Source organism: Procambarus clarkii, chromosome 20, assembly GCF_040958095.1.
Source record: "Procambarus clarkii isolate CNS0578487 chromosome 20, FALCON_Pclarkii_2.0, whole genome shotgun sequence".
Taxonomy (NCBI): domain Eukaryota; kingdom Metazoa; phylum Arthropoda; class Malacostraca; order Decapoda; family Cambaridae; genus Procambarus; species Procambarus clarkii.
Window position 1 is genome coordinate 22130491 of NC_091169.1, and position 27669 is coordinate 22158159.

Here is a 27669-nt window from a genome sequence, read left to right on the forward strand (position 1 = left end):
TACAAATCAAGGGACCCAGATTGTGGAATGACCTTCCCAACCATGTTAAAGACTGTACCTCTCTCAACCAGTTTAAGATAAAAACGAAGCTATACCTAATAAATTCCCTGTAACCTACCTTACCCCTCTATTGTCAACCAATGTCTGTTTTTTTTTAAAGAGCGCTGTTTGTCGACAGAATTGTATTTGTACTGCTTTTTCAGCTATGTTTTCATTCCATGTTTTCATTTTATTCTTTATGCTCAATTAGTATTAAGCTTTAATCATTTAAGTTTTTCATGCCCGAAACGCTTTGCGTAATAGTGGCTTTAGGCATTGTATGTACTAGCCCTATCTATAAATCCATCACTCTTTGTAAAATCTATTGTATGTATGTACCTTACCTAAATAAACATTTGATTTGATTTGATTTGATTTATCTTAAACTGGTTGAGAGAGGTACAGTCCTTAACATGGTTGGGAAGGTCATTCCACATTCTGGGTCCCTTGATTTGTAGAGCATTTCTAGTTTGATTAAGTCGTACTCTAGGAATATCAAAACTATTTATTTCTGGTGTGGTGCTCATGAAGGCACAAGAGCCCACCAATGGGCTTAGTTCTGGTCTAGTCCCAGAACTAAGAGGCACGAGTTACGAGGAAAGGCTGTGTGAAATGCACCTCACTACACTGGAAGACAGAAGAGTAAGAGGAAACATGATCACTACCTACAAAATTCTCAGAGGAATTGATAGGGTAGAGATAAACTGATTAACTACGGGCTTACTACTAGGCCCGTGCTACTTGGAACTTTGTTCCAGGTAGCGAATCTTTAACAACAACTGATTAACACGGGTGGTACGCGAACAAGGGGGGACAGGTGGAAACTGAGTACCCAAATGAGCCACAGGGACGTTAGGAAGAACTTTTTCAGTGTCAGAATAGTTAACAGATGGAATGCATTAGGCAGTGATGTGGTGGAGGCTGACTCCATACACAGTTTCAAATGAAGATATGAGAGAGCTAGCCAAGTAGGTTCAGGAATCTGTACATCAGTTGATCAGTTGAGTGGCGGGACCAAAGAGCCAGAGCTCAACCCCCGCAAGCACAACTAGGTGAGTACCAACTCCCGGCCAAGCCAGTGCCGGACACTATCACCCCACCGGGAGAACCAGCCAGAAAACGTTCAAAATCTATCAAGAACCCTAGGCGATATGTGCGCTAGGCGTCGTAACACTCCGGACCGTTGAATAACAATGACATACGGCAGTATCAACTCCAAAATCGCGAAACAAAGTGATCTGTCGGCCCCCCAAGCGGAGGTGTCCAGACGTCCGCTCGTCGTCAAGGTTGAACCTACGGTGGTGGCTTCACTTCACTGCTCAATGTTTGGTGAGGGTTACCGTGTATGGTAAGGTGATGTGAGGCCGCAGGCGGTGCCGGGGCCGATCACCCGAACACCTACCACTCTTAATACACTTATCTTCGCTTCCTCTTTACTCCTGTTTATGGGTAAGATTTATTAATACAGTTATTATTTACGCGTTTTCGTTGTTGTACTATACATTAGGGTTTATGAGGGCGGGAATGATAGCTTGGAGGTGTCTCAGGTCAGTGTCCGAACACCACTCTGGCTGATGCTGCTCCTGACACCACTGTCATCTTTGCCCTCGCACTCGCCCAGGCGTCCTTGCCTTGGTAACCAACATCATCTCCAAAGTGTGTGTAGGATAACCCTCGCCCTACTACTATCACCCCGGCACCTGTTCCCCAGTACCCAGGTTTACCCGAGTTTACCTAGGTACCAAGTATCAGTATCGCGATGCCCTCACTTCAACACCCTGCTACCTAAAGACTTCTAGACCCTCAAAGCTTTCAACATGACATCATAATTTGTTAACCTGTTATAGTGAATAGAGGAGTGATAAGTGTAGGCCTAGTATTATGCAAGACTCCGGTACCCCATATCAGGTGAAGCCACCGGTACTCAACCCGGGTACCCCGTATCTGGTGAATCCATCAGTGTTAACTCCCAGTACACGATATGTGGTGAATTCACGGGTCAGCCCCACTTCACGCTATCTGGTGAATCCTACGGTATTCACTCCTAGTACGCGATACTTGGTGAATCCTACAGTATTCACCCCTAGTACCCGATACTTGGTAAATCCGTCGGTCGACCCCAGTACCCGATACTTGGTAAATCCGACGGTCGACCTCAGTAACCGATACTTGGTAAATCCGACGGTCGACCCCAGTAACCGATACTTGGTAAATCCATCAGTCGACACCGGTACTCCATTCCTGATAACGCCATCAACACAGTAACTTCTTACTTGAAAAATATTGAGGGCTTGAAGCCCTCTCGCTTAGTCTAGGCCTACAAGCCTACGGCTCTCACAATAGCAACTGTGCTTGTGTGAAGAACTACAAGAATGGCCAATTATCCTTACCACATCAAGATTTTCTTTTAACTACAGAGGTTAATGACGTGAGTAAGAATGCAGATTTTTTTTTTTAACATTAATGACATTTTGTAGTGTTAATGACAGGCTCTATAACAGTAATGATGGGTTTTTAAACATTAAAAGACAGGTTTTGCAATGTTAATGACAGGGTTTTGCAATGTTAATGACAGGGTTTTGCAATGTTAATGACAGGGTTTTGCAATGTTAATGACAGGGTTTTGCAATGTTAATGACAGGGTTTTGCAATGTTAATGACAGGGTTTTGCAATGTTAATGACAGGTTTTATAATGTTAATGACAGGTTTTTAACATTATAATACAGATTTTCTATTGTCAACTGCAGGTTTTGTAACGTTAACGTTGCGAGCCTGAAAACCCTCCTGCTGCTAGTTTCCTCAACTGTATGAATTCCTGCTTCCTCATACCCTTAATCACTAGACCTACTAGAATCACTGATAGTACTGCCTCTGCTCTTGACCACATCTGTACTAACATAATCTCTCCACTTCAAGGATAATCATTGATAGGACCACAGACCATTACCCCTCATTTCTCTTAACCAAAATTAATAAACCACCTCTAGATATAAGGAAGATAAGCTTTAGGCTGCACAATGAAACTTCTATAAGCAACTTTATTGATGCTGCTGCCAATATCAACTGGGAGGCTGAATAAGGTGACAGTGAACATCAACCTAGCAGTGCAAACATTTCTTCAGAAAACTCTGAACCTTTATAACTCCCACTGTCCAATGCTAACGAAACAAGTTACAAATAAAAGGTTAAACACTCCATGGCTTACAAAGGGTATACTTAAATTTATTAATAAAAAACATGACCTTGTAAAGAAGTATAGATTAGGAGTCGTCTCCAAAGAATTTTCAAAGATTTACTCATCCATGCTGTCTAAAATAATTAGAAGAGCCAAAATAAAATGCTATGAAAAGAAATTTACCCAAATTAAGGGCAACATTAAGAAAACATGGAGCACTATCTCCCAAATATTAGGTTCAAAAAATATTTTGAGTCAAAAAACAATTCTCCTATCCAATGACGATGGTGTGCTTTCGGCCTCGGACACTGCTATTGAATTCAATAGGTTCTTTTCATCCATCCCTTACATCCATTGCTCATGATATTCCATCCTCACTCACTAATATTAAAGACTACCTTACAAGTAACTATCCAGAGTCTCTGTATCTAGCTTCTGCTACTTCCTCTGATGTTAATGAGGTAATCCTTTCCCTTAAAACTAAGTCAAGTGCCCTTGATGAGATACCATCTCTAATTTACAAAAATGTATCCAGATTTCTAGCTCCTGCCATTGCATCGCTCTTCAACAAATCACTTTAACTCCAAACCTTTCCAGATATTCTAAAAAAAGTGAGAGTAACCCCAGTCCACAAATGTGCTGATCTCGCTGATGTCAACAATTACAGACCTATCATAATTCTGCCAACCTTGTCTAAAATATTTGAAAAGCTAATCTACAAGCAGCTTTACGCATATCTAGCCAAACTCAATATACTTATCTCTTGCCAATATGGTTTCAGACCCAATAAAAGCACTAATGATGCACTTATTAGTATGATTAACTTAATACATACAGCTCTTGATAAAAATGAGTTCCTGTTGGGTTATTTGTGAACCTACGTAAGGCTTTTGATACTGTCAACCACCAAAACCTTCGTCTTAAATTACATCATTATGGAGTCAGAGGTCATTCCCTGCAATACCTTCAGTCTTATCTTACTGACAGGCTCCAGTATGTCTGTGAATAATTCCATTTCTCCTACACTACCCGTAAACATTGGTGTTCCACAGGGCAGCATACTTGGCCCTCTCCTCTTTCTTATCTACATTAATGACCTTCCAAATGGCTCTCAACACCTCAAACCAATCTTATTTGCTGATGACAACTTTCATTTTCTCCAGTCCTGACCTGCTTGCTCTAAATGTCACTGTGAATACTGAACTAAATAAAGTCCATCTTTAGCTAACTGCTAACAAACTCGCCCTTAACATTGACAAAACTTTCTATATTTTGTTTGGTAATAAATCCTCAAATGAAATTAGTCTAAGAATAAACAATATACAAATCAGTAGTAAAGTTGATGGCAAATTCCTTGGTGTCTTCATCGATAACAAGCAGAATTTCCAGGGACACATTCTAAATATAGCAAAAAAAGTTTCTAAAACTGTTGGCATTCTTTCCAAGATCAGATATTATATTTCTCGCCCTGCCCTGGTGATGCTCTTATTACCCTCTTATCTATCCTTATCTTTACTATGGTATTTGTGCTTGGGGTTCTACTACCCAAAATCATTTACGTCCTCTAATTACCCAACACAAAGCTTCTATTAGAACAATATCTAACTCTGGCCCTAGACAGCACTCGGTACCCTTACTCAAATCTCTGAATGTTAGATATTAAGTCACTGCACATCCTCTCTTGTGTACTCTATATATTTAAAGCTCTGAATTGTAATGTCAATCCTGAACTTTAAAGCATTTTAGAAGGTTGTAACAGAACCCATGGACACCACACCAGAAACAAATACCTATTTGATATTCCAAGAGTATGACTTAAACTAGAAATGCTCTACAAATCAAGGGACCCAGAATGTGGAATGACCTTCTCAATCATGTCAAAGGCTGTACATCTCTCAACCAGTTTTAAGATGAAAACTAAGTACTACCTAATTAACTCCATGTAACCTACCTTGTAATGTAACTCGCCTTTCGACAAACTAACACACTTCGTAGCAATCTAGTTCACACTACTACTCCTGCTTCTAATGCTGCTGGTGTCTACTCTATTTCCTGTTCATCTTGTCCTCTCCAATACTTTGGCAAAACTGGCCGTACACTGAATGACAGACTTAAGAACACAAGAGAAGTGTTAAGTCTGCAGACACTAACAATGCTCTCTTCTGCCATGTGAGGGATTCTAATCATCCCATTGATTGGTCTTCCTCCAAAATAATCTTTCCTGCCTCTACTCTACACAGACGCCGTCTTGTAGAATCGGCTCTGATACACAATGTATCCAACATGAACTTGAGTCCTGGCTTTGTTGCTGTGGACTCTTCCCTTTTACAGTATATACTCAAATGCTCTAATCTTTCTAACAAACATGACTTAACATAAGCTTACCCCTTCCATTTATCTTTCTTTCTCTTTCCTTTTCTTTCTCTCTTCTCCCCTTTTTCTGTTCATTGTCTTCTCCTACACTCCCTTGCTATCCTCCTCTTATTCCTATTACTATCTCCTTCTCATTCGGTGGTTATAATAGGAGCTGCCACGTATGGGCCAATAGGCCCTCTGCAGTTCTCATTATTACTACTATCCCCTACACCTTACTTTCCTCCTCAGCTCTCTCTTGCCTATTTATTGCCTGTCTCTACCTCCTCTTCACAATCTACTTGAGAATGGTCCAGGACGGACCGAAACGTCGTCATCCCTTCAACTTCTAGTGTGTGGTCTAGTCAACATAACCTACCTTACCCCTAAATGTCAACCCATGTCTTACTATTTTTAAACAATGCTGTTTGTTGACCAACTTGTATATTGACTATTTTCTACCATGTTCCCCCCTTTTTTATCTTATTTTTGTTTTCAACGCATTTTATACTTTAAGCTCAGTTACTATTAAGTTTTAGTCTAAGTGTTCCCTCCCCCAACCTCACCTTGCCCGAAATACCATGCATACTAGTGGCTTTAGGTATTGTATGTACTAGCTCTATCTATAAATCCAACATTATGTTTGTAAATGAACTATGTATACTTTCCTGAATAAAATTTACTTTATGTTAATGACAGGTTTTGTGATGTTAATATCAGGTTTGTAATGTTATTGTCAGGAGAAAGAGAAACATGCAAACTGGAATGAGAACAGCATTCTCTCTATAGGCGGCGAAAAGAAATTGTAGAACATCTCAAACATCCAACTCTATCCCAAGAATGACAAAGAAGGCTATGTAGAGAAATAGAAGCGATTGAGCTCATGTTACAAGAATCAAAATCCAGGAGAGGCAAAAGGGAGCAATAGGCCATAAGGTAAATAGAAAGGAATCCAAAATAGGGTTTCTCTTATTCAGAATCTAGAACAAAAAACTACATCCTGCATTGGGTCCTTGTGCAAGAGTAATGGAACCTTGACAGATGACAGCAAAGAAGTGAGGGAAATACTGAGGCTACAGTACGATTCTGTTTTCAGTGAACCCTCTGAACACATTGAAGATCAGTGATTCAAACAAATTCTTTATGAATGACACCACCATCAAACCATATATCAAAAGTTACCCTAACTCCACTCAGTTTTGAATCAGCCATAGGCAGCATGCACTCTGTCCATCTAATTACCCAAATCTACTCAAAGCTACCCAAAGCTTCCTAGTATTACGTAAGTAATGAAGAAATATATATTTACTCATTATAACGTTGGTGCTGAAGGTAGAACACGAAAAAACATTTTTACTCTGAAACAATATAAGTTTATAACGAAATTATGCGAAACTAAGTTTCATGAGAGGCCATAGGAAGTCGACGATCCAAACAACAATGTTGTGGAGCAACTTATCGAAGATATGTGGTTGCCTACAGGTTATATTTAGTTAGGTGTAGTTAGATTAGGTTTGGTTTGGTTAGGTTAAGTTAGGTTTAGTTAGATTAGGGTAGGGTTTTGTTGGGTTAGGGTTTTGTTTATTTATTTATATACAAGAAGGTACATTGGGTTTGTGAGAATACATAGAGAATATTGTAAGCCACTAGTACCCTCAGTGTTTCGGGCAGGTCCTTAATCTAACAGATAATTTTAAGTAGGTAAATTCTAGCAGAATTAATAAAATAACAGATACATTGCAAGAAAAAAATGAGATGAAAGAGATTAGTAAGTATATTAAAGCACATTGGTATATTAAAACTCCGATTGATTATATTGATAGGTTGATTGGTAATTTAAACAAGATTAATAGACACCATACAGCAAATTGACAGCACATATAAGAAGACAGCAATGATAAAGATGTTCAGATTGGGTACATAAAGATTGGGATATTGGGTAGCAATAGATAGTGCAATTTTAAAGCAAAAGGTAAAAAACTATGACGATGACGTTCCCTCCATGCTAGATTTGATATTTACCAGGAAGGAGGAAGAGATATTTGACATTCAGTACCTTCCTCCCTTGGGTAAAAGTGACCATGTCTTTTTGGGAATAAAGTATGCAATGCGTTATAATCTGGAAGAAAATAAGGAGGTTGAAGCAGTTGAAAAACCTGACTTCAGGAGAGGACATTATGGCGACCTTAGAAAATTTTTTTAGTGAGTATAATTGGACAGACTTGATGCTAGGCAAGGAAGTGAATGAGAAATATGTCAAATTTTGTGAAATATATGATAAAGGCACAAAAAAATTTATACCAAAACAGAGATGCAGAACTAGGAAACAGGATTGGTTCAATAGAAATTGCGAGAGGGCCAGAGACCAAAAAACACAAAAATGGAATCAATACAGGAAGAGGCCAAACCTCCAAACTTACCAGTGATACAAAGATGCGAGAAACAATTACACAGCAGTGAGGAGAGAGGCAGAAAGAAATTTTGAAAAAGGGATTGCAGACAAATGTAAATCAGAACCAGGTCTATTCTATAAATTCATAAACAAATTGCAGGTAAAGGATAATATTCAGAGGTTGAACATGGGAAATAGATTCATGGAAAATGAAAAGGAAATGTGTGAAACACTATAAACAAAAATTTCCAAAGTGTGTTTGTACAAAATGAAATCTTTAGGGAACCCAGACAATAAGAATTCCAGAGAACAACATAGAGCACATAGAGGTGTCTAGAGACGAAGTGGAAAAAATGCTCAAGGAGCTAAGTAAGAGCAAAGCAGTTGGTCCAGATGGAGTTTCACCATGGGTTCTGAGAGAATGTGCACCTGAGCTCAGCATTCCACTTCAACTGATTTTTCAGGCATCCCTGTGTACAGGAGTTGTAGCCGATGTGCGGAAAAAGGCTAACATAGTTCCAATCTACAAAAGTGGAAGCAGGGAAGACCCCCTTAATTATAGACCTGTATCATTGACAAGTGTAATAGTCAAAATATTGGAAAAAATAATTAAAACTAAATGGGTAGAACACCTGGAGGAAAACGATATAATATCAGACAGACAGTATGGTTTTCGATCTGGAAGATCCTGTGTAACGAACTTACTCAGTTTTTATGATCGAGTCAGAGATTTTACAGGAAAGAGATGGTTGGGTTGACTGAATCTATCTGGATCTAAAAAAGGCTTTCAACAGAGTTCCCCATAAGAGGTTCTGGAAACTGGAACATATTGGAGGAGTGCCAGGTAAGCTACTAACATGCATGAAAAATTTCCTAACTGACAGAAAAATGAGGGCCATAATCAGAGACAAGGTATCGGATTGGAGGAATGTCACGAGTGGAGTACCACAGGGTTCAGTTCTTGCACCGGTAATGTTCATTGTCTACATAAACGATATACCAGTGGTAATACAGAATTTCATGAACATGTTTGCTGATGATGCTAAGATAATAGGGAAGATAAGAAACCTAGATGATTGTCATGCCCTTCAAGAAGACCTGGACAAAACAAGTATATGGAGCAACACTTGGCAAATGGAATTTAATGTGAATAAATGGCATGTTATGGAATGTGGAATTGGAGAACATAGACCCCACACAACCTATAAATTATGTGAGAAATCTTTAAAGAATTCTGACAAAGAAAGGGATCTAAGAGTGGTTCTAGATAGAAAACTGTCACCTGAGAACACATTAAGAACATTGTGCGAGGAGCCTATGCTACACTTTCTAACCTCAGAATTGCTTTTAAATACATGGATGGAGAAATACTAAAGAAATTGTTCACGACTTATTAGACCAAAGCTGAAATATGCAGCGGTTGTATGGTGCCCATATCTTAAGAAGCACATCAACAAACTGGAAAAGGTGCAACGACATGCCACTAAGTGGCTCCCAGAACTGAAGGACAAGAGCTACGAGGAGAGGTTAGAGGCATTAAATATGCAAACACTAGAAGATAGAAGAAAAAGAGGCAATATGATCACAACGTTCAAAATACTAACAGGAATCGATAAAATTGATAGGGAAGATTTCCCGAGACCTGGAACTTCAAGAACAAGAGGTCATAGATTTAAACTAGCTAAACACAGATGCCGAAGAAATATAAGAAAATTCACTTTTACAAAGTGGTAGATGGTTGGAACAAGTTAGGTGAGAAGGTGGTGGAGGCCAAGACTATCAGTAGTTTCAAAGCGTTATATGACAGTGTTGGGAAGACGGGACACCACGAGCATAGCTCTCATCCTGTAACTCCACTTACGTAATTACACACACACACACACTATATACTGTATATATATATAATGTTGTACCTAGTAGCCAGAACGTCGTACTCGGGCTACTATGCAAGGCCCGATTTGCCTAATAATCCAAGTTTTCCAGAATATATATTTTTTTCTATTTTTTTTTCTTATGAAATGATAAATCTGGCTATTTCATTATGTATAAGTTACTTTGTTTAAATCTGAGTTAAAACTAACGTAGATATATGACCGAACCTAACCAACCCTACCTAACCTAATCTTACCTATTTAAACCTAACCTAAACTAACACAACTACGTCAATAATTTATGTCCTTAATATAATATAATAATAAAAAACTATACGGGAACAATTTATTGAAAATAAAAAAAATCACTCGGCCCCGGCCTAGGCAAATCGGGCCTAGCATAGTAGTCAAAGAAGTGCGTTCTGGCTACTAGGTACGAGACACACACACACTATATATATATATATATATATATATATATATATATATATATATATATATATATATATATATATATATATATATATATATATATATATATATATATATATATATATATATATGTGTCGTACCTAGTAGCCAGAACGCACTTCTCAGCCTACTATGCAAGGCCAAATTTGCCTAATAAGCCAAGTTTTCCTGAATTAATATATTTTCTCTAATTTTTTTCTTATGAAATGATAAAGCTACCCATTTCATTATGTACGAGGTCAATTTTTTTTTATTGGAGTTAAAATTAATGTAGATATATGACCGAACCTAACCAACCATTATTCATTAGCACTTATAATACTGTACTCTATCGACACTTTACACTAATTTATGTGCATTTCAATCATATTTTATATCATTGTTAGTGGATACTGCATGACATGTCGATGGGAATTCAGCATCGGCGGGTGCATCATGGCTTGTAGGGCATTTGTTACTGGCAGATGCTTTACAATTTGTTGATGGGAATTCAACATCAGTAGATGCAGCATGGCATGTGGCTAGATGTACCACATTGCCAGCTGATGCTGCACAACTTGTTGAATTCCAGTGGGTGCAGCATGGCTTGTAGACAAAGATTTTTCACAGACCCTCAAAATCGTGAATTTATCGTTTTGTGTCTGAATCTGATTATCTTTGTCTAACGTTCTGAAACAGTAATGTCCTTCAAAATTAAAGCTAGCCATGCAAGTCCACAGTAAGCAACGAGGACACATGGACCGACACAATACATTCATGTCTGTGGGGAAAAAATACCTAGTGCCTATAATATACAAGGTATTTAATAAGAAAAAGAATTTTACTTAATAACAATTGTTTCCAAATACTGTATTTTATTAATAATAATTTATAATTTGCTTCATTAAACTGTATCATTTTAAAAAGAGGTTAAGATTTAATTTACGGCTCGATCAAGGGCGGTGGTGGTGTTCCATGTGAGGGCGCGCTGATGCCAAAACATACCCAATACCGACCTACGGTTTTATCGACCACCAGACCGGTATTTGAGGCTCCAGATACCGGTCTCCAAAACCGGTCATTGGAGCCGGCAGAACAATAAATAAGAGGCCGTTAGAGTGGAAACTGTACTGGCACCCATCACATCCACCACCACCATGGGTGCCAACACAACTTCATTTTCTTGCAATATAACTCTGTTGACCAGGTGAAGCTCTTCTGCGTTGTATAGTAGGGTGACCATGGAAAGTTGAGGTGGAGGCCACACTATTGTCAGTGTCCTCATGGCTGGGGACATGCAGATGCTTGGTAGGGCATGCTGCCTAGACAGCAAATCTTCACTTAGTCACAACCTCATAATAGCCACTAACTCTCGATTCATGTATGCTACTTGTATCAGAAACAGCATCACAATCCAGAAAATGTCTTCTCATATATTATCATGTTGTTCAGGAATGGCAGATGGTACATGTAATAATATTGGCAAGGGTACAGGGGCCTGATAGCCGAGTTGACAGTGTTTGGGATTCGTAGTCCCGAGGTTCTGGGTTCGATCTCCGGTGGAGGTAGAAACAAATGGGCAGAGTTTCTTTCACCCTGATGCCCATGTTCACCTAACATTAAATAGGTACCTGGGAGTTAGCCAGCTGCTACGGGCTGCTTCCTGGGGGTGCGTAACAAAAAGGAGGCCTGGTCGAGGACAGGGCCGCAGGGATACTAAGCCCCGAAATCACCAAGATAACCTCAAGATAAGGGGGTGCTGACTTTGAACAGCGTGTCAGGGCTGTCAAGAGCCATGTTCTTTGCACACTCCCTGTATCATTGTCATCTGTGTTAGTATCACTTATCTGATAGTACTTGTGTAAGGTCTTTATCTGGCTTTGGGTCATCAACATCACTATCACACTCTTCTTGAAACAATGTGTCCTGAATTTCATCATCAGATGGAGTTTTTCAACTATGTCCCATGGGAGAATTGGTCCTCTAAGTGTGTGCATCTGTCATGGTTGCTCACTCAAAACTGAGCCCACCCGCAGCTGAGGGGCATGCTGGGAATTTTTTATAAAATGGGTCGACGCTCACTTGAGGCCTCAGGCCTCCATCAGGTACCCAACCTACTGCGTGCGAGTTTTGAATCTTAAAATATACTTGCATTCACGATATGTAGGGTGGTGCACCACTATTGTTCAATGATATCACAGGTGGTGCAGGACAGTGGTTAAAATAGTAAAATTATCTCCTGTTAGATAATCTTTGTACTTAAAGTGTACAATGTTCAAAGTTCATTGTTGCTGTACTGAAAAAATTAAGGAATTCATTGACCGACATTCATTTCAATAAAGTATATAAATATGAATGCCTTAACCCTTAAACCGTGCAAATCTTATATACATGCTTTCCGTGGCAAAACCGAAACCGCGCATGTCATATATGATTTCGTGTCTAGCACTATAATTTAAACTTTTCGCCTGGGATAGGGGCAGCTATAGTGCAGCCAAGACCAATAGTTGCCAGATGCCACCTAGAAAAAAAATAGGCCAACATTCTTGAGTGTGAGATGGTCAGTATTGAGCAAGTCCCCAAGGCTGGTGCACGCAGCACGAGCTCACAGCACCGCTATTCAGCTTTTGACCACAGCATCGCCTACAAATGCCATAATATATATGATCATGCTATTAGTTAGCAATGATAGTATTATAGAAGACCCCCTGACTGTGATAAAACCAACCAGGATTCTGATAATAGCAGGACTGTGGTGATATTTAGCGCTGTGCTCCATGGAGGGAGGGTGGTGACGTCGTCTTCTGACTGTGTGGCCACCTTTTATTGACTGCACTCACCATACCAGCTTAGTGGTTCGCTATGGTGAACACAAATGTAGATACTTGTATATAACATGTGTATAGTGTGAGATAACAGCAATAGGAGTAGGTTGGGAGCCACCATTTTGGTGAGGGAGGTGCTTCGTCTGCATGACTTATGTTGTTTACTGGTGGCCACTATGGTCTTTGGGCACCATACCTGCTTATTTGAACAGGTATGGTGAATAAAACAGGTAGATACTTATATATAATGTGTGTATATAGCATAATAACACCACAAACAATATTGTTGGAAGAAAAATATTAGTGCGTCTGGCCTTGAGGGCAGCCGCCACCAGCTGACTGTGTGAGTACCTACGTCTTTGTGTCTTTACTCACCATACAAGCTTAGATGTACAGTTATGGTGAACAAAACATGTAAATACTTATATATAACATCTGTGTATAGTGAATAAATGCACAAACAGTATTGTGGGCGGAGAATGAGGGCGAGTGAGGTGCTGTTGAGGGAGGGAGTGGCAGCAAGTGGCTGGCTGGTGTGTGGCGGTCACTCCTCGCTGCTTTTTGACTCGCAATACCAACTTACTGGTTCGTTATGGTGAACAAAACATGCAAATACTTATATATAACCTGTGTATATAGTGTAACAACAGCAAAACTATTTGTTTATTGTTTTATGAACATAATTGAATCACTAATATGCACACCATAATTTTGAGTACAGCGATGGTTCACACATTTTATTATATAAATATATCACAATTCACTGTATTGAATAATATTACTGCAAAAAACTAAGAAAAAATTAATCAGACACATTGAAATAATTAGGTAATAATATATTTGTGGCAACTGCCACCTGACAGCTCGAGCGGAGTAGACCTCGTCTGGCGAAGGCTCTGTCAACGCCCCTTTTTTGCCACACTTCCTTACCCTATTGCGGCTAAAATATGCCACCTACGATTTTTTTTGTTATTTTTTCCATGATCAGGGAACAAAAATTAACACTTCTATAAAGACGAAAGAATTTTTTTTTTTTTTTTTTTTTTTTTTGCGTGCACCTGTGGGTGTTAAATCCATTTGGGCCCCTAGCTGTTTGAGGGTTAAGGGTTTGGAAACAAAAATATTGACCAAAAATAACAAAAAAAATATTGAAAAAATTAATTTATTTCATTGTTATAACATTTAGTTCTAAAGTTAAATATATGAATTCTACCTTTGTTGGCTAAATTACTAATTGTTTGTAACATTTATATTTTTGCTTTTCCTGTCAGGCAATATAAAAGATATTTTATAGTTTATTTTTTTTTGTTTTTTTGTATATGCCTTCTGTTTGTACAGTATGTATTTTGTCTGGTATATGTTGCACATGAACTCTCTACTGTATATAAAGTGAACTCTATAAAAATATTTGGGGTAAATGTTTAACAAAAGCTGACATTGTTTTACTTTAGGTGAATATGTGGTGTGTTAATGTAGTGTTCTTCTCTCCTGCAGCTCATCCCATCACCAGAAGAATTACACGTGGGGTCACGCCTACCTCTGTCAGCACTGGCCGTGTTTAAAAGTACAGTACACATTTCAGTGACATTACAAGTTGCGTGCCATTATCATAAGACGCGGTTCAAAATTCTGGGCACTTTATGTGGATGCACAGTCTCCTTGTATTTCCAGAAATTTACCTGCATCATTATCACATATTGCAGTGAAGCTTTGATAATTTGTATGATGTGCTGCACCAATTATCAATATCTACCACACTAATTTCACCTGGTCTTGATGGTAATGTGTATTTTAAATACTGTACAAATTTTGTTTTCACCATATTTATTTGAAGACGTTAGAACTGTTAATATACTATACTTCTTGTGTATAATGGACCAAAGCTCCCAAATTCAAGTAGAGAAATGAAAACAAATGTTTTCCCAGCTCAGGTAATTATTTCTTCTTTCTGTTCTTCCACTTACAATTCCACACTCGCAGTGTTATTTATGATTGATTGCATTTTCTTCATAAAATATTGCTGATTACTGGTTATATTGAAGCATGTCTGATACTTCGCTGCTCTAGTTTTGAATGAACTTCCTCATTTGTTTAGCTGGTTGCTCTAATAATTTACATTTGGTAACATTTGACAAAAATTGGAATATTGTACCACTGACTACATGCAGTGTTCTGATTAGGTGAAAGCTGAATATTAGTATGTTGTGCAATAGATCATTTCAGATAATTAATTACAACTTTGAAATTTGTGTCTTCACTGATAGATAGTGTGAACCTGCATGACATTTGTTTGTACATGACCAAAACACACAGCATGTATGTACAGTTCCAACACAAAAAAAAGTAAGTTTACAGAAATAATAAATTGTGTAAGATACAAACCTTGTGACATTATTTATATATTAGGCATAAGAGTTTTCATGTAGTCCACAGTTAATAAGTGTGGCAGATGACAACCACTTAAGAGTTTGTATCGTAAACTATTAATATACTGTACCTTTATCTTGGTACAGTATCACACACGAGGCTATACTCTAGAAAATTCTGTCAGTGCTCGGTGTTGTAAGGTCATATTAGAGAAAGCTTTGCTACTGAAGTACAGTACATGCACATCATATATTCATAATTACACAAAAGAGGAATAATATCATGAAGTGATAAGAACCTTCTTTATAAATATATTCTGATTTATTTGAGCTAAAAGATCATCTGCTCTTGAAGTAAACAGGGATTTTCATAAAAGTAAGCCTTAGCAATAGGTAAATTAGTTAAAGTGTAAAAGTATTTAAATGTAACCTTTGCATTGCACAATAACAGCTGGACATACCCATATGCACAAATCTGAAAATAAAATAAATTAAATTTCTTTAGTGCAAATAAGAGATAAAAATATGAAAAACAATAATTATTTAAATATTTCCATATTCTAGCTTTTGGTTATATGTAATTTTAGTTTACTGTATTTAAATTGATATCATCGTAAGATTCTAAAATTTGAAGAAAGAGGTTTCCTTTATTTTAATGTTTTCTTTTATGGCGTGTTTAGAAAATGTAAATAAAATATGGATGACTGAACAAAAAGGCCAAAGTGGTCTTTCCAATATTTTTTGCAAATATCCTTGGTACAAAGATGCCTCACTGTCCAAATTCTCTTAATGACTTTTTATTTGTAATAACCTAGGTTTAACTCTTTATTATGTAATAACAGTCAGAGCTGCCATATATTTGTAATTACTGTATAGTGATTCATAACAAAGCTAAATTCTCTTGTCTTTCTATAGTGATATGTTATATGACATAAGCTGCAGTTTAATTGTGTGGGCTTTATACATATGACATTAAGCCACACTAAGGGTCATCTACATAAAAGAAATAGAATATCCTTATCTTTGATAAGATTTGCAAGTACAGTACTTTTTGAACATGAAGCATATAATTTTTTGGTAATATTTAGTTTTAAGTAATTATTGTAAAGATCAGTACTAAGATGGTATAAAGCTTTCAAAGTTAATCCAGTAGATTGGAGCTCCTATAGAGGAAAGAATACCAAGTTCTCTCTGTTTCTAAAACACTTGAATTCAATATAAGGAATTCCTAGAGTTCATGCTAAATAAAAATTGTGTGGTGTTCGGTGTATAGTAATTTAATTTGTATTGCAGTCAATTTCAGTGAGACAATGAGTGCTCAAGAAGAAAAACCAAATCAGTGTAAAGTGTGTCTGAAAAGCTTCAAATATAAATCAGCTCTAGTATGTCATATTAGAGTTCACACAGGTGAGAAACCATATCAATGTTCAGAATGTCCACAAGCATTTTCACAACAATCAATACTAATTAGACATATGAGAATTCATACAGGAGAGAAGCCATATCAGTGTACAGTATGCTTGAAGGACTTCAAATATAAGTCAGTTTTAGTAGGTCATATGAGTATTCATACTGGAGAGAAACCATATCAATGTTCAAAATGTCCAAAATCTTTTTCACAAAAATTAATTCTTGAAAGTCATATGAGAGTTCATACAGGAGAGAAACTGTATCAGTGTTCACATTGCCCAAAAACATTTTTCTATAAATCAACTTTATCTACACACATGAAAATTCACACAGTATTGAAGTCATATTCTTGTTCAGAGTGTAATGAAGTCTTTTCACAAAAATCAACTCTAGATAAACATGCAGAAATTCATAAAGGAGAAAAGCCTTATCAGTGTTCAGTGTGCCGAAAAGCCTTTTCACAACAAATAGTTTTGGAAAGTCACATGAGAGTTCATACAGGAGAAAAACCCTATCAGTGTTCAGAGTGCCAAAAGGTATTTTCACAAAAATCTGCTCTACTTACACACTTGAAAACTCATGCGGGACATAATCCGTTTAAGTGCTTAGAGTGTCCAAAAGTTTTTTCAGATAAATCTGGTCTAGTCACGCACATGAGAATTCACACCGGAGAGAGACCATATGAGTGCTCAGAGTGTCTAAAAACATTTACACAAAGATCAAATCTAGCAAGTCATATGAGGGTCCATACAGGAGAGAAGCCATATCAATGTTCAGAGTGTCCAAAAGTCTTTTCACATAAATCGGCTCTAATTACACACATGAGAATTCATACAGGAGAGAAACCTTATAAGTGTACAGAATGTCTGAAAGCTTTTTTACAAAGGCAGCATCTACAAAGTCATATGCGAGTTCACACAGGAGAGAAACCATATCAGTGTTCAGAGTGTCTACAAGTTTTTTCTCAAAAATCGGCTCTAGTTCAGCACATAAGAGTTCATACAAAAGAGAAGCCATATCAATGTTCAGAGTGTCTAAAAGACTTCAAAGATAAGTCAGGAATAATACGTCACATGAGAGTTCATACAGGAGAGAAGCCATATAAATGTTTAGAATGTTTGAAAGACTTTTCACGAAAATCAGCACTTTCTAAACACAAAAGAATTCATAAAGAGGGAAGCCACAGAAGTTGTCAAAGTTTGAGAGATTTCAAAGACAGATCTGCCTTCTCAAGGTCAGATCCAGGACAGTACTCATTAGTTAGCCCATTCTTGGGTCTAGTCAGTATTGCAGACTTAGTGACATAGATGTATTTCCCTTACTTAGCTGAATATTTGAAAACAGGTTGTGTTAATCAAGCATGGTGGAATATAGTTACAGAGTACTCCATTAGCCAGCTTAAACTAGTTTAGCTACTAATACTGGCAAAGTTATTGAGCAATTAGACTAATGCTTCACTTAAACTCCTCACTTCCAGGATCTTGGAGCAACTCTTGATCTGCCTTTGCATATTTGAATATTACCTCTCAGTACTGGTACTGTTAAATGGTACATTTTCTTGAATGTGTCAAAATTTCTCAAATGAATTACCAAACAGAAAGGTATCTGACTTTAGGTAGACGATATTACAGTAACGGCTGAAGATATGATGACCAAACGACACAGAAAATGAAGAAACGATGACATTTCAGTCCGTCCTGGACTATTATCAAGTCATTGCTTAGTTATTGATTAAACAGCTTCACGTGTGTACATTTTCTGGGCTTGCATCCCTCAGTAGCTTCCCTCAATGTACATCACTGGGTTGTGTAGGACCACTTTGACCATTCCAGGCTTTAGGGACAATCTCGACTTAATAATGGTCCAGAACGGACCGAAACTTCATTGTAAAATATAAATTGCAAGTCTCCAAATTCTGGACATCGGAAGGTGTTCTTCATATATTGTGCACACATTGTAATCATTCCTAATCAGTTCTTCATATATTGTGCACACATTGTAATCATCCCAAATCAGTTCTTCATATATTGTGCACACATTGTAATCATTCCTAATTAGTTCTTCATGTAGTCTGGAATAATACTAATCAGGTGTTTGTACAGTACAGTAATTGTTTCCTCCTATTTTAGCCTCATTATTGATACAATATTACCTTACAAAGTTCTTCATACTGAGTAAGTTATGAATATAGATGCTTGCGTACTATTCATATCATAATATTTTTTGTTTGATGTAAACTTGTCAAGAAATTATGATAATGAAAGGTTGTCAATAAATCTTGAAACAAACACTTATCTATACCAATTAATCCTTTTACAAAATACTCCATCACATTACTGAATTAAGTCTTTTCTGCCTGTACCCCCTCCATTGTGTCTCCTTGTAGTGGTGAGGGGGCTCACGTACCCCTTTGGGACCAGTGAAGGGGGTTGCCTTCACCCCCTTTCCTGCCCCCGTTTGGGAGTTGTACATACAAATGGGCATAAATGTAGGGGCCTTGTGAGTCAATGTGTCGCCCGTGAGGGGCTGCCGTAATTGGATAGTTGGGTATTTACAGTCTGGGTCGAAAGGCAGAATGGGGTCTTTGCACCTGTGTGGGAGAATAGATGAAGCAGCAGGACTCCCCTGTTAAAAAGTGGGAGCACTGCTGGGGACAATGCACCCCTTCCTACACTGACCTACACTCAGCCTCCCTGGTAGGTAGTATCCCTTGGTTTCAGACTCCAGAATTTTAGAATTGATATATGGAATCTGAACTGACCTCTCTTACCTAGGCTCATGGGGTGGGTGACCAGGCCCCCGAGTCAGACTGTGATAGAAGACCAGGAAGACCCAATGTAGCCCTGCTACACTGGGCCCAAACCAAGCTACTCCTTTGACCCTCCTGATTACTTTCCTCCCTCCCTCCCTCTGTGGTAGAATCGAGTCCCAAGCCTTCAGTGGTGACCACCTCGTCCCCAGGAGTGACTCTCTCATTGAGACTACTGCAACTTTTACCCTCCCCTGTCATTGGGGGTTCTCAGCACCCCCCCCCCCCTCCCTTTGGAGACCCTTGTTAGGGTCTTCAAAAATGCCTGGGTAAAGGCCAGTAATTGGCACTGTTATCCTCTCGCACCATGTTGCGACTGGTGTTAGGGACCTGAAAGACTGCCACGAGGATATTAAACATATCCTTGAAGCCCAATGCCATTCTGTCCTCCAGGTTGATACGTTCACTCAACCCCCCCTTTCATGGTCGTCGTCATCAGCCTCTTCGAGTTGTGAAGATCATATTTGATAGCAGGGACCCTTCCACCACCTATAATTCTTGCTGGTGCCAAATGCTCCTTCAGGAGTACATTCCCTCTCCTAGACTTTGCAATAAGTGCTGGAAATTTGGGCATGGGGCCCTCAAATGCACACATGCAGGGTGTCTATGCCCCATGTGTGGGGACTTGGGGTCACTAAGATGGAGCGCTCTTCCCAGGCTCACTGCCTCAATTGCTCTGACGCCCACCTGACTTTCTCCCGCGTGTGTATATACTACACATTTGAGGAGGCCATCCTCATGAACAAATCTACAAGGGCCGTGACGAGGATTCGAACTTACATCCGAGAGCATCCCAGACGCTGCCTTAATCGACTGAGCTACGACATGGTAAAAGAATTGCAACTGGGAAGTCATCCTGATTTACCAACGGTTCCTGCAGTCTCTCCGAGACAAACCAGGGTTTTACACAATTCTCCCCATGTACCCGAGCTATGTCAATGGGCTGTTCTACCTCTTCGCCCTTACTTCATTACACACAGAAATCACAATAGCGTGATGCATCAAATGAACGAATCAACAAGGACCGTGACGAGGACTCGAACCTACATCCGAGAGCATCCCAGACACTGCCTTAATCGATGGAGCTATTACATTCATTTAATGCATCACGCTATTGTGATTAATATGTGTAAAGCCATCCTCAATTTGAAGCACAGTGATCGTTTGTCTTTTCCTGAGGCGAGACACCATGTCTGCCATTCCACCTCTCCTCGCCCTTCCCTCCTTATGCAATCGACTCGAGAATGGTCCAGGACGGATTGAAACGTCGTCGTCCCTTCACCTTCTAGTGTGTGGTCTGGTCAACTTCCCTCCTTAGTCTCATAACCGTTTACAGGCCTTAGACCTTGACCTTTACATTCTGAACCAAAGGGTCCGCCTCCTGGTTCTCCATCTTTTGTTTCTCCTGCTTCCTTCCCAATCTGCCATGTCTCCTGTGTCGTCTTTCCCGTCTCCCCCTGATCCTTATTCCCAGCCCTCCCCCCAATCATTATTGGCTGTTTCTTATCTCCAGTAGATTTCTTTAAATGAACGTGCGGACGTTGTTCCTAAGGAAGCTATCCGCACTTGCTGATAGCCTTCCCATGAAGGTATTCCTTATTCCGACTTTTACCCAGTTATTCATTCCTCCATCCATGCCCATTGGTAAGGTTGTTGGTCTTCTGTTATTGGTAACAAACTGCGTGCTCTTAAGATTAGTGTGTCCCCACGGCCTTCCTCCTGCAGTACCACTGTATCCGGCGGTGGGAAACAACTGTAGCAGTTTGCGTACCAACCATACACGCTTAACTCACGGACACTTAATGGAACGCCGCCCTGCTCCTTATTGTCCAAACTGCATTGCCCCACTTAGTCGTGCATATCCTTGTTGAATGTCCTGACTTCCAGGACGAACATCGAACGTATGCCTCGCTTCCCGACTGTCTTCACTGTCATTTGTCCCTTGATGGAATTCTTGGCGAATCATAATTGAATGTTCGCCTTATGCGTTTGTTTTCGTATTGGCATCCTTTGTGATATTTAGCGCCCTATGATTGTCCCGCACATTTAATGGTGCTACATAGCCTTCCCGGCTTGGGGCCTTCTTTTGATAATTACATTACATTACTGTATCTAGCCAACGGCCTGGACCCCATCATCGCCCCGGATACAAGTCTCACTGCCTCCACTACCACTCCAGAGACTACCACCAAGACCACAAGGTCAATCTCACAGACTCCAGAACCACCCAAGACCTGGGCGTCACAAACAGAGGTATTTCCACACCATCTCGGCAAACGTACTGTCTACAAACACTAACAGCACCACCAACACTTCTGAAATAGCTTCTACCACTAATCCACGACACCTGAGCCTACCTCAGGCTGCGAGACGAAAGACAAAACTACCCACTACGGATTCCTCAGACGAGGATATCCTAGTAGGAGCTCCACCGCCGCAGGACAAATACGACACCTACTTGGTACAAGACCACCTCACCAAACTCCAATAACACAGCTCAGTCAAAGTCTCAGCCATAGAAAAAACGGAAGACCTAAAGGTCTACACTAATTAACCCACCAGCTCCATAACTGCTACTGCTAGCCCTCCGAGGCTGAAATCCATCATGAAGACTCCCATCCATCCACAGATCTCTAGTATCAGCTGTTGTACTGGTAATGGCTCGAAAAAAGCCTCCACTTACGGCCTATTCATGCCCTTGCCACCTTTAGCGTGGTTTAATCTTTAGAAATCATCATCTGCAGTCCTGCTCTTTAATAGTGTAGCGAGTAAACATTATACTCGCTCCAGTCTCATTATCTTAATGGCATAACTAATTACAGAAGCTACAATCCCTTTCCCAATTACAGGTAATACTCTTTTCATCCTGTTGGGGGCAACTGAGGTGTAGTCACCAAATATAAGCAAACTTGAAGTGAACACACACAACGGGAGACATCTCCCGTCACGCAGGGTGCAGTTACACCTCCACAGATCTCTAGTATCAGCTCTTGATACTGGTAATGGCTCCAAAGGGCCACCACTTACGGGCTATTCATGCCCGTGCCACCTTTTGGGTGGCTTAATCTTCATCAATCAATCGAACATACACACCGCTCCTGTGCCAGGTAAGTCCACTATGGGCTCACCATAGCCCGTGCTACTTGCCCCGCTCCTGTGCCAGGTAAGTTACGGGCTCATCATAGCTCGTGCTACTTGGAACTTGTTTGAGTAGCTGAATCTATAACAACAACAACAACATGAATAGACAACAGTACAATTTCCTGCGATTCGAATAACTCCAGTACAGACGCTTTGGATTTACCTCGCCTCTTCAACAACAAGAATGTAGTACTCTGCGTGTACAGTTCTAATCGACCCCAAGACTACAAGCTTCGACATAAAGCAGACAGCAGACTACGACCCCATCAAGCTACAATGCTCTCGCTCCCATGAGGTCAGACACTCACGATTCCCCAATCGAGCCGCCACGCTCTCCCGCATAGAGCTCCGTGACTCCGGCCTCACTCATCTCTCTGCTCTGCTCTGCTCTAAGCTCCGTCTAAACGTGTATGACAATGCCAACAACCGACTACTGTAATCAAGACTACTAAGGGTGTAACCTCCCACGGTGCAGGAAAGTGCCGTGCTTTTTTTTTTTTTTTTTTTTTTGTACCAAGAGAAACAACAACGGCACTTTCCTGCACCGTGGGAGGTTACACCCTTTCCAGTTTTAATCCCTCCCTTTCCACCCAAGAAGCAAATTAGAGATCAGCCCAAGCTTCGTCTTGAGGCAAAGCTCAACGCCTTAAGCCATATTGATGCTCTGTCCACAGAGCATTCTCTCTCTCAAATCATATACACTGATGGTTCCCTACACCGCACCACGGGTGCAGCTGGAAATGCAGTTGTTCTGACAATGGGCGATGGCTTGTACTTTGAGTGGGGAGTCCGTATAAACAATTGGGCCTCTACCCTTCAGACCGAACTATTTGCCTTGATCCTTGCACTGAAATGTGTACAAGTCTCCAAACTTGATACATTAATTGTAAGTGACTCCTTATCATCCTTAAATGCTCTCAACTCTTTAAGACATAACTAACATGCTCGTGTCCGAAGCTAGACACAAATACAACAAAATTATTAAGGATGGTAACTGTTAGGACCCTGGGTTCCTCAGTGGAAACCAGAGGTCAATATTGAGCTAAATAGACTGCCTTATAGTAGAGCTAAATAGACTGCCTTATAGTAGAGCTAAATAGACTGCCTTATAGTAGAGCTAAATAGACTGCCTTATAGTAGAGCTAAATAGACTGCCTTATTGTTTATTCTGAGATTTATTTGATTAGAGGATTTATTGCCAAACAGAATATAGAAGGTTTTGTCAATGTTAAGGGTGAGTTTGTTGGCAGTTAGCCAAAGATGGACTTTATTTAGCTATAAATACTTGGCTCTAAGCATACTTTTAATTGTTACCACTGGTTATTCCCCATTATAAATTTACTGTAACTGTACTGACTGTACCTATTCAACTATGTTATACCATTTGTTATATACTTTTACTTATAGCCATTAAGCATATTTTGTTACTGCAGAATTTTACATCTTTTATAATCTACTATTTTAATAAATAAGTCCCCCCATATTGGCTTGCGTTTTTTCTCCCTGAACAGAAAATGCGTTACAAATCAAGGGACCTAGAATAAATAAATAAATAAATATGTTTATTCAGGTAAGGTACATACATACAAGTGATGTTACATTAATGGATTGATATATAGATAGAGCTAGTACATACAATGCCTAAAGCCACTATTACGCAATGCGTTTCGGGCAACGAATGTGGAATGACCTTCCCAATCATGTCAAAGACTGTACCTCTCCCAACCAATTTAAAAGATAAATAAATAAATAGGTTTTATTTATTTATTTATATATATACAAGAAGGTACATTAGGTTTGTGAGGATACATAATATGGTAATTACAATCTTGTAAAGCCACTAGTACGCGCAGCGTTTCGGGACGGTCCTTAATCTAAGAAAATTTGAAGTAGGTAAATACTTGCAAAATTTATAAAAAATGATAACAGTTACAAGGCAAGAAAAAAAGATGAGAGAAAATTGTAGGTATATTAAAGCACAAAGGTAGCTCAGATTGATTGCAATGACAGCTTGAATGGTAGTTGACAAAATTTGGTAGGCACAATACAGCATATGGCTAGCACATAAAAGACGACAGCAATGAACACAATGCTAAGGTTGTTTGAGATAAGTACATAAAAATTGGGAGATTGGGTAACACTAGATACAGAGAAAATTTAAAGTTCAGTGTAGGAAACTAAGAAGATGAAATAGTCACTGCTTTCACAACAATGCGGGGAAGTTCTGTGAGGAAGAAAATGTATTACCATGATTTGGTGACTAACCGACTAAGTAGCGCGCGCGCGCATCGAGCAGGGTACTTAAAAGCGCGCCCGCGGACTCTGCGACCTCTTGCTCGCCTCCTCCTCGCCAAATACACTACAAAACGCCCACCCTCCTCCCGGGAAACCCTGCTTCCCCGGTTTTACTTTCCAAGGGAAGACGCTAAAGCAATTTGCTGGGGACACTTGTTCCATCTTGCAACTAATTTGTATTACCTTGGGGGTGCTCCGACGGAACCCCCAAAGTGATAAGCCACGAATACCAAGAATTGGAATTACCTTAAATTCAATCATGCAACTTTCAATTAGAGATGTCTCTTCACTGTATCTGATTTAATACAATATCATTATAACGGCTATCCATTAATTTTATTTCTGTATAATTTATGGTTATTCACTAATTATTAGTCACCATAATTAATTCCACTTTAATTATCTATTTATTCGTTATAATGAGTTATTATGCTTCTTCATTTAAGGATAATCAATTATTTAATAATTAATTATGCCTATTATTATTAATTAATTATTTGTATTAAATAATTAATTATTATTATTATTATAAAATAAAATAAGTCCCCCACTCTGTGAGCGTTTTCTTCCAACCGCAGAAATTAGGTACTTTTTGGTTTTGCTTTTAAATAAGGCAAAAGTTTGACAGCTTTTCAATTCACTGGGGAGTGAGTTCCATAGACTAGGTCCCTTAATTTGCATAGTGTATTTACACAGATTTAGTTTGACCCCTGGGAATATCAGAGATATTTATTTCTGGTGTGGTGATAATGGGTCCTATTACATCTGTCCAGGGAGAGTTTCAGAGCATGGTTTGCATTTAAGAACAGGGTTTTGTAAATGTAGTTGACAAGAGAATGTGTGGAGGGAGTTAATATTTAGCAAGTTTAGGGATTTAAACACGGGAGCTGAGTGTTGTCTGAAAGCAGAGTTAGTTATTATTCTGATAGCAGATTTTTGCTGGGTGATGATGGGCTTAAGGTGGTTTGCAGTGGTAGACCCCAATGCACAGATACCATAATTAAGATAGGGGTAGATTAGTGCATAATATTGTGAGAAGAGAGCAGAATTAGGAACATAATATCTTATTTTTAGAGAGTATACCAACTGTCTTAGAGACTTTCTTAGTTATGTGTTGAATGTGGGTGCTGAAGTCGAGTCTTGTCTAGGAATAAGCCAAGAAACTTGCCATCATTTTTATTACTGATGTTAATGTTGTCTATCTGTAGCTGAATTGCATTTGATGATTTGCTTCCAAATAAGATGTAGTAAGTCTTTTCTATGTTTAATGTTGTTAGTTGACATCCATAAGTGGACTTTTTTAAATTCATTATTCACAACATTATTTAGTGTATGTGGGTTGGGGTCTAAATAGATAAGGGTAGTATCGTCAGCAAACAATATAGGTTTAAGAATATTTGAGACATTATATATATATATCAATGAGCTGCCTATAAGAAATAGAAGAGGTCCTAAGATGCTGCCCTGTGGCACTCCAACGGTAATTGGTAGAGTGGAAGAAGTTGTATCATTGATGGTTACACATTGGTGTCTGTCACTAAGATAGGATCGGATGTAGTCAAGGGCAAGGCCTCGGATTCCATAATGCTGGAGGTTTAAGTAAGAGGTAGTGATTAACAGTATCAAAGGCTTTTCTTAGGTCAATGAAGAGTCCAATCAGAAACTCATTTTTGTCAAGGGCTGAGTAGATTACGTCAAGGAGACTAATGATTGCATCATTGGTGCTCTTTTGGGACCGGAAGCCAAACTGGCAGGGGCTGAGTATGTCGAATTTTACGAGGTAGGAATAGAGCTGTTTGTAAATAATATTTTTCAAATATTTTTGAAAGAATGGGTAGATTTGATATTGGTCTATAATTGTTTATGTTCGCCGGATTGCCTCCTTTATGGACTGGCGTTACTCTTGCTTTTTTGAGGATATCGGGGAAGGTGTGGCACTATAGATTTGTTGAACAGTAGAGCTATGCGTGGGGCAAGGGCATGGGAGGCGCTCTTGTATACAATGGACGGAATTTCACTGGTGTTCCCTGCCTTGGTTTTTAGAAACCGAGTCTTACTATTTTTTTTTCCCAAGATATATTCAAGTGTTGTTACATTCTTGTACAGCCACTAGTACGCGTAGCGTTTCGGGCAGGTCCCTGGAATACGATCCCCGCCGAGAAGAATCGTTGTTACAACCAAGTACCCATTTTACTGTTGCGTTAAACAGAGGCTACAGTTAAGGATTGGCGCCCAGGTAAATCCTCCCCGGCCAGGATACGAACCCATGACAAAGCGCTCGCGGAACGCCAGGCGAGCGTCTTACCACTGCACCACGGAAACTAACTTATTTTATTTTTTAAATTTTAACTTTAATTAAAAAAATTAAACAATGCTATTTGTTGACCAAATTGTATATTTGCTATTTTCTTCCATGTTCTCTCCCCCCCCCCTTTCTTAATTTTTTTATTTTCAACAATTTATACTTTAATCTCAATTAGTATTAAGTTTTAGTCTAAGTGTCCCCCCCCCCTCACCCTGCCCGTAACGTTATGCGTACTAGT

At 39.2% G+C, this 27669-nt stretch overlaps 1 protein-coding gene and 1 long non-coding RNA gene across 5 annotated transcripts in view; one reads left to right on the plus strand and one right to left on the minus strand.

Annotated features, from left to right (window-relative positions):
• Nucleotides 1-1161: 1161 nt before the first annotated feature.
• LOC123755485 (zinc finger protein 271) lies at nt 1162-19169 on the plus strand. 4 transcript variants are annotated; one of them, XM_045738231.2, is made up of 2 exons: nt 1162-2467; nt 14600-19169. In XM_045738231.2, the coding sequence occupies exon 2, from the start codon at nt 16782-16784 to the stop codon at nt 18186-18188; it is 1407 nt and encodes a 468-aa protein (XP_045594187.2). In that variant the 5' UTR covers nt 1162-2467; nt 14600-16781; the 3' UTR covers nt 18189-19169. The 4 variants fall into 4 exon arrangements, with proteins under 4 accessions (XP_045594187.2, XP_069183762.1, XP_045594188.2 ...); XM_069327661.1 differs by having other exon boundaries at nt 1162-1488; XM_045738232.2 differs by having other exon boundaries at nt 1162-1368.
• The window catches only part of LOC138366608 (uncharacterized), a 75674-nt gene continuing 63811 nt past the window's right edge, over nt 15807-27669 (minus strand). The window contains exon 3 of the long non-coding RNA XR_011229183.1: nt 15807-15946. This is a non-coding gene — a long non-coding RNA (uncharacterized lncRNA). The remainder of the gene's footprint in view (nt 15947-27669) is intronic.

Excerpts from the sequence above, each read along its gene's own strand:
- LOC123755485 (XM_045738231.2), top strand. The coding sequence starts at position 16,782 with ATGAGTGCTCAAGAAGAAAAACCAAATCAGTGTAAAGTGTGTCTGAAA.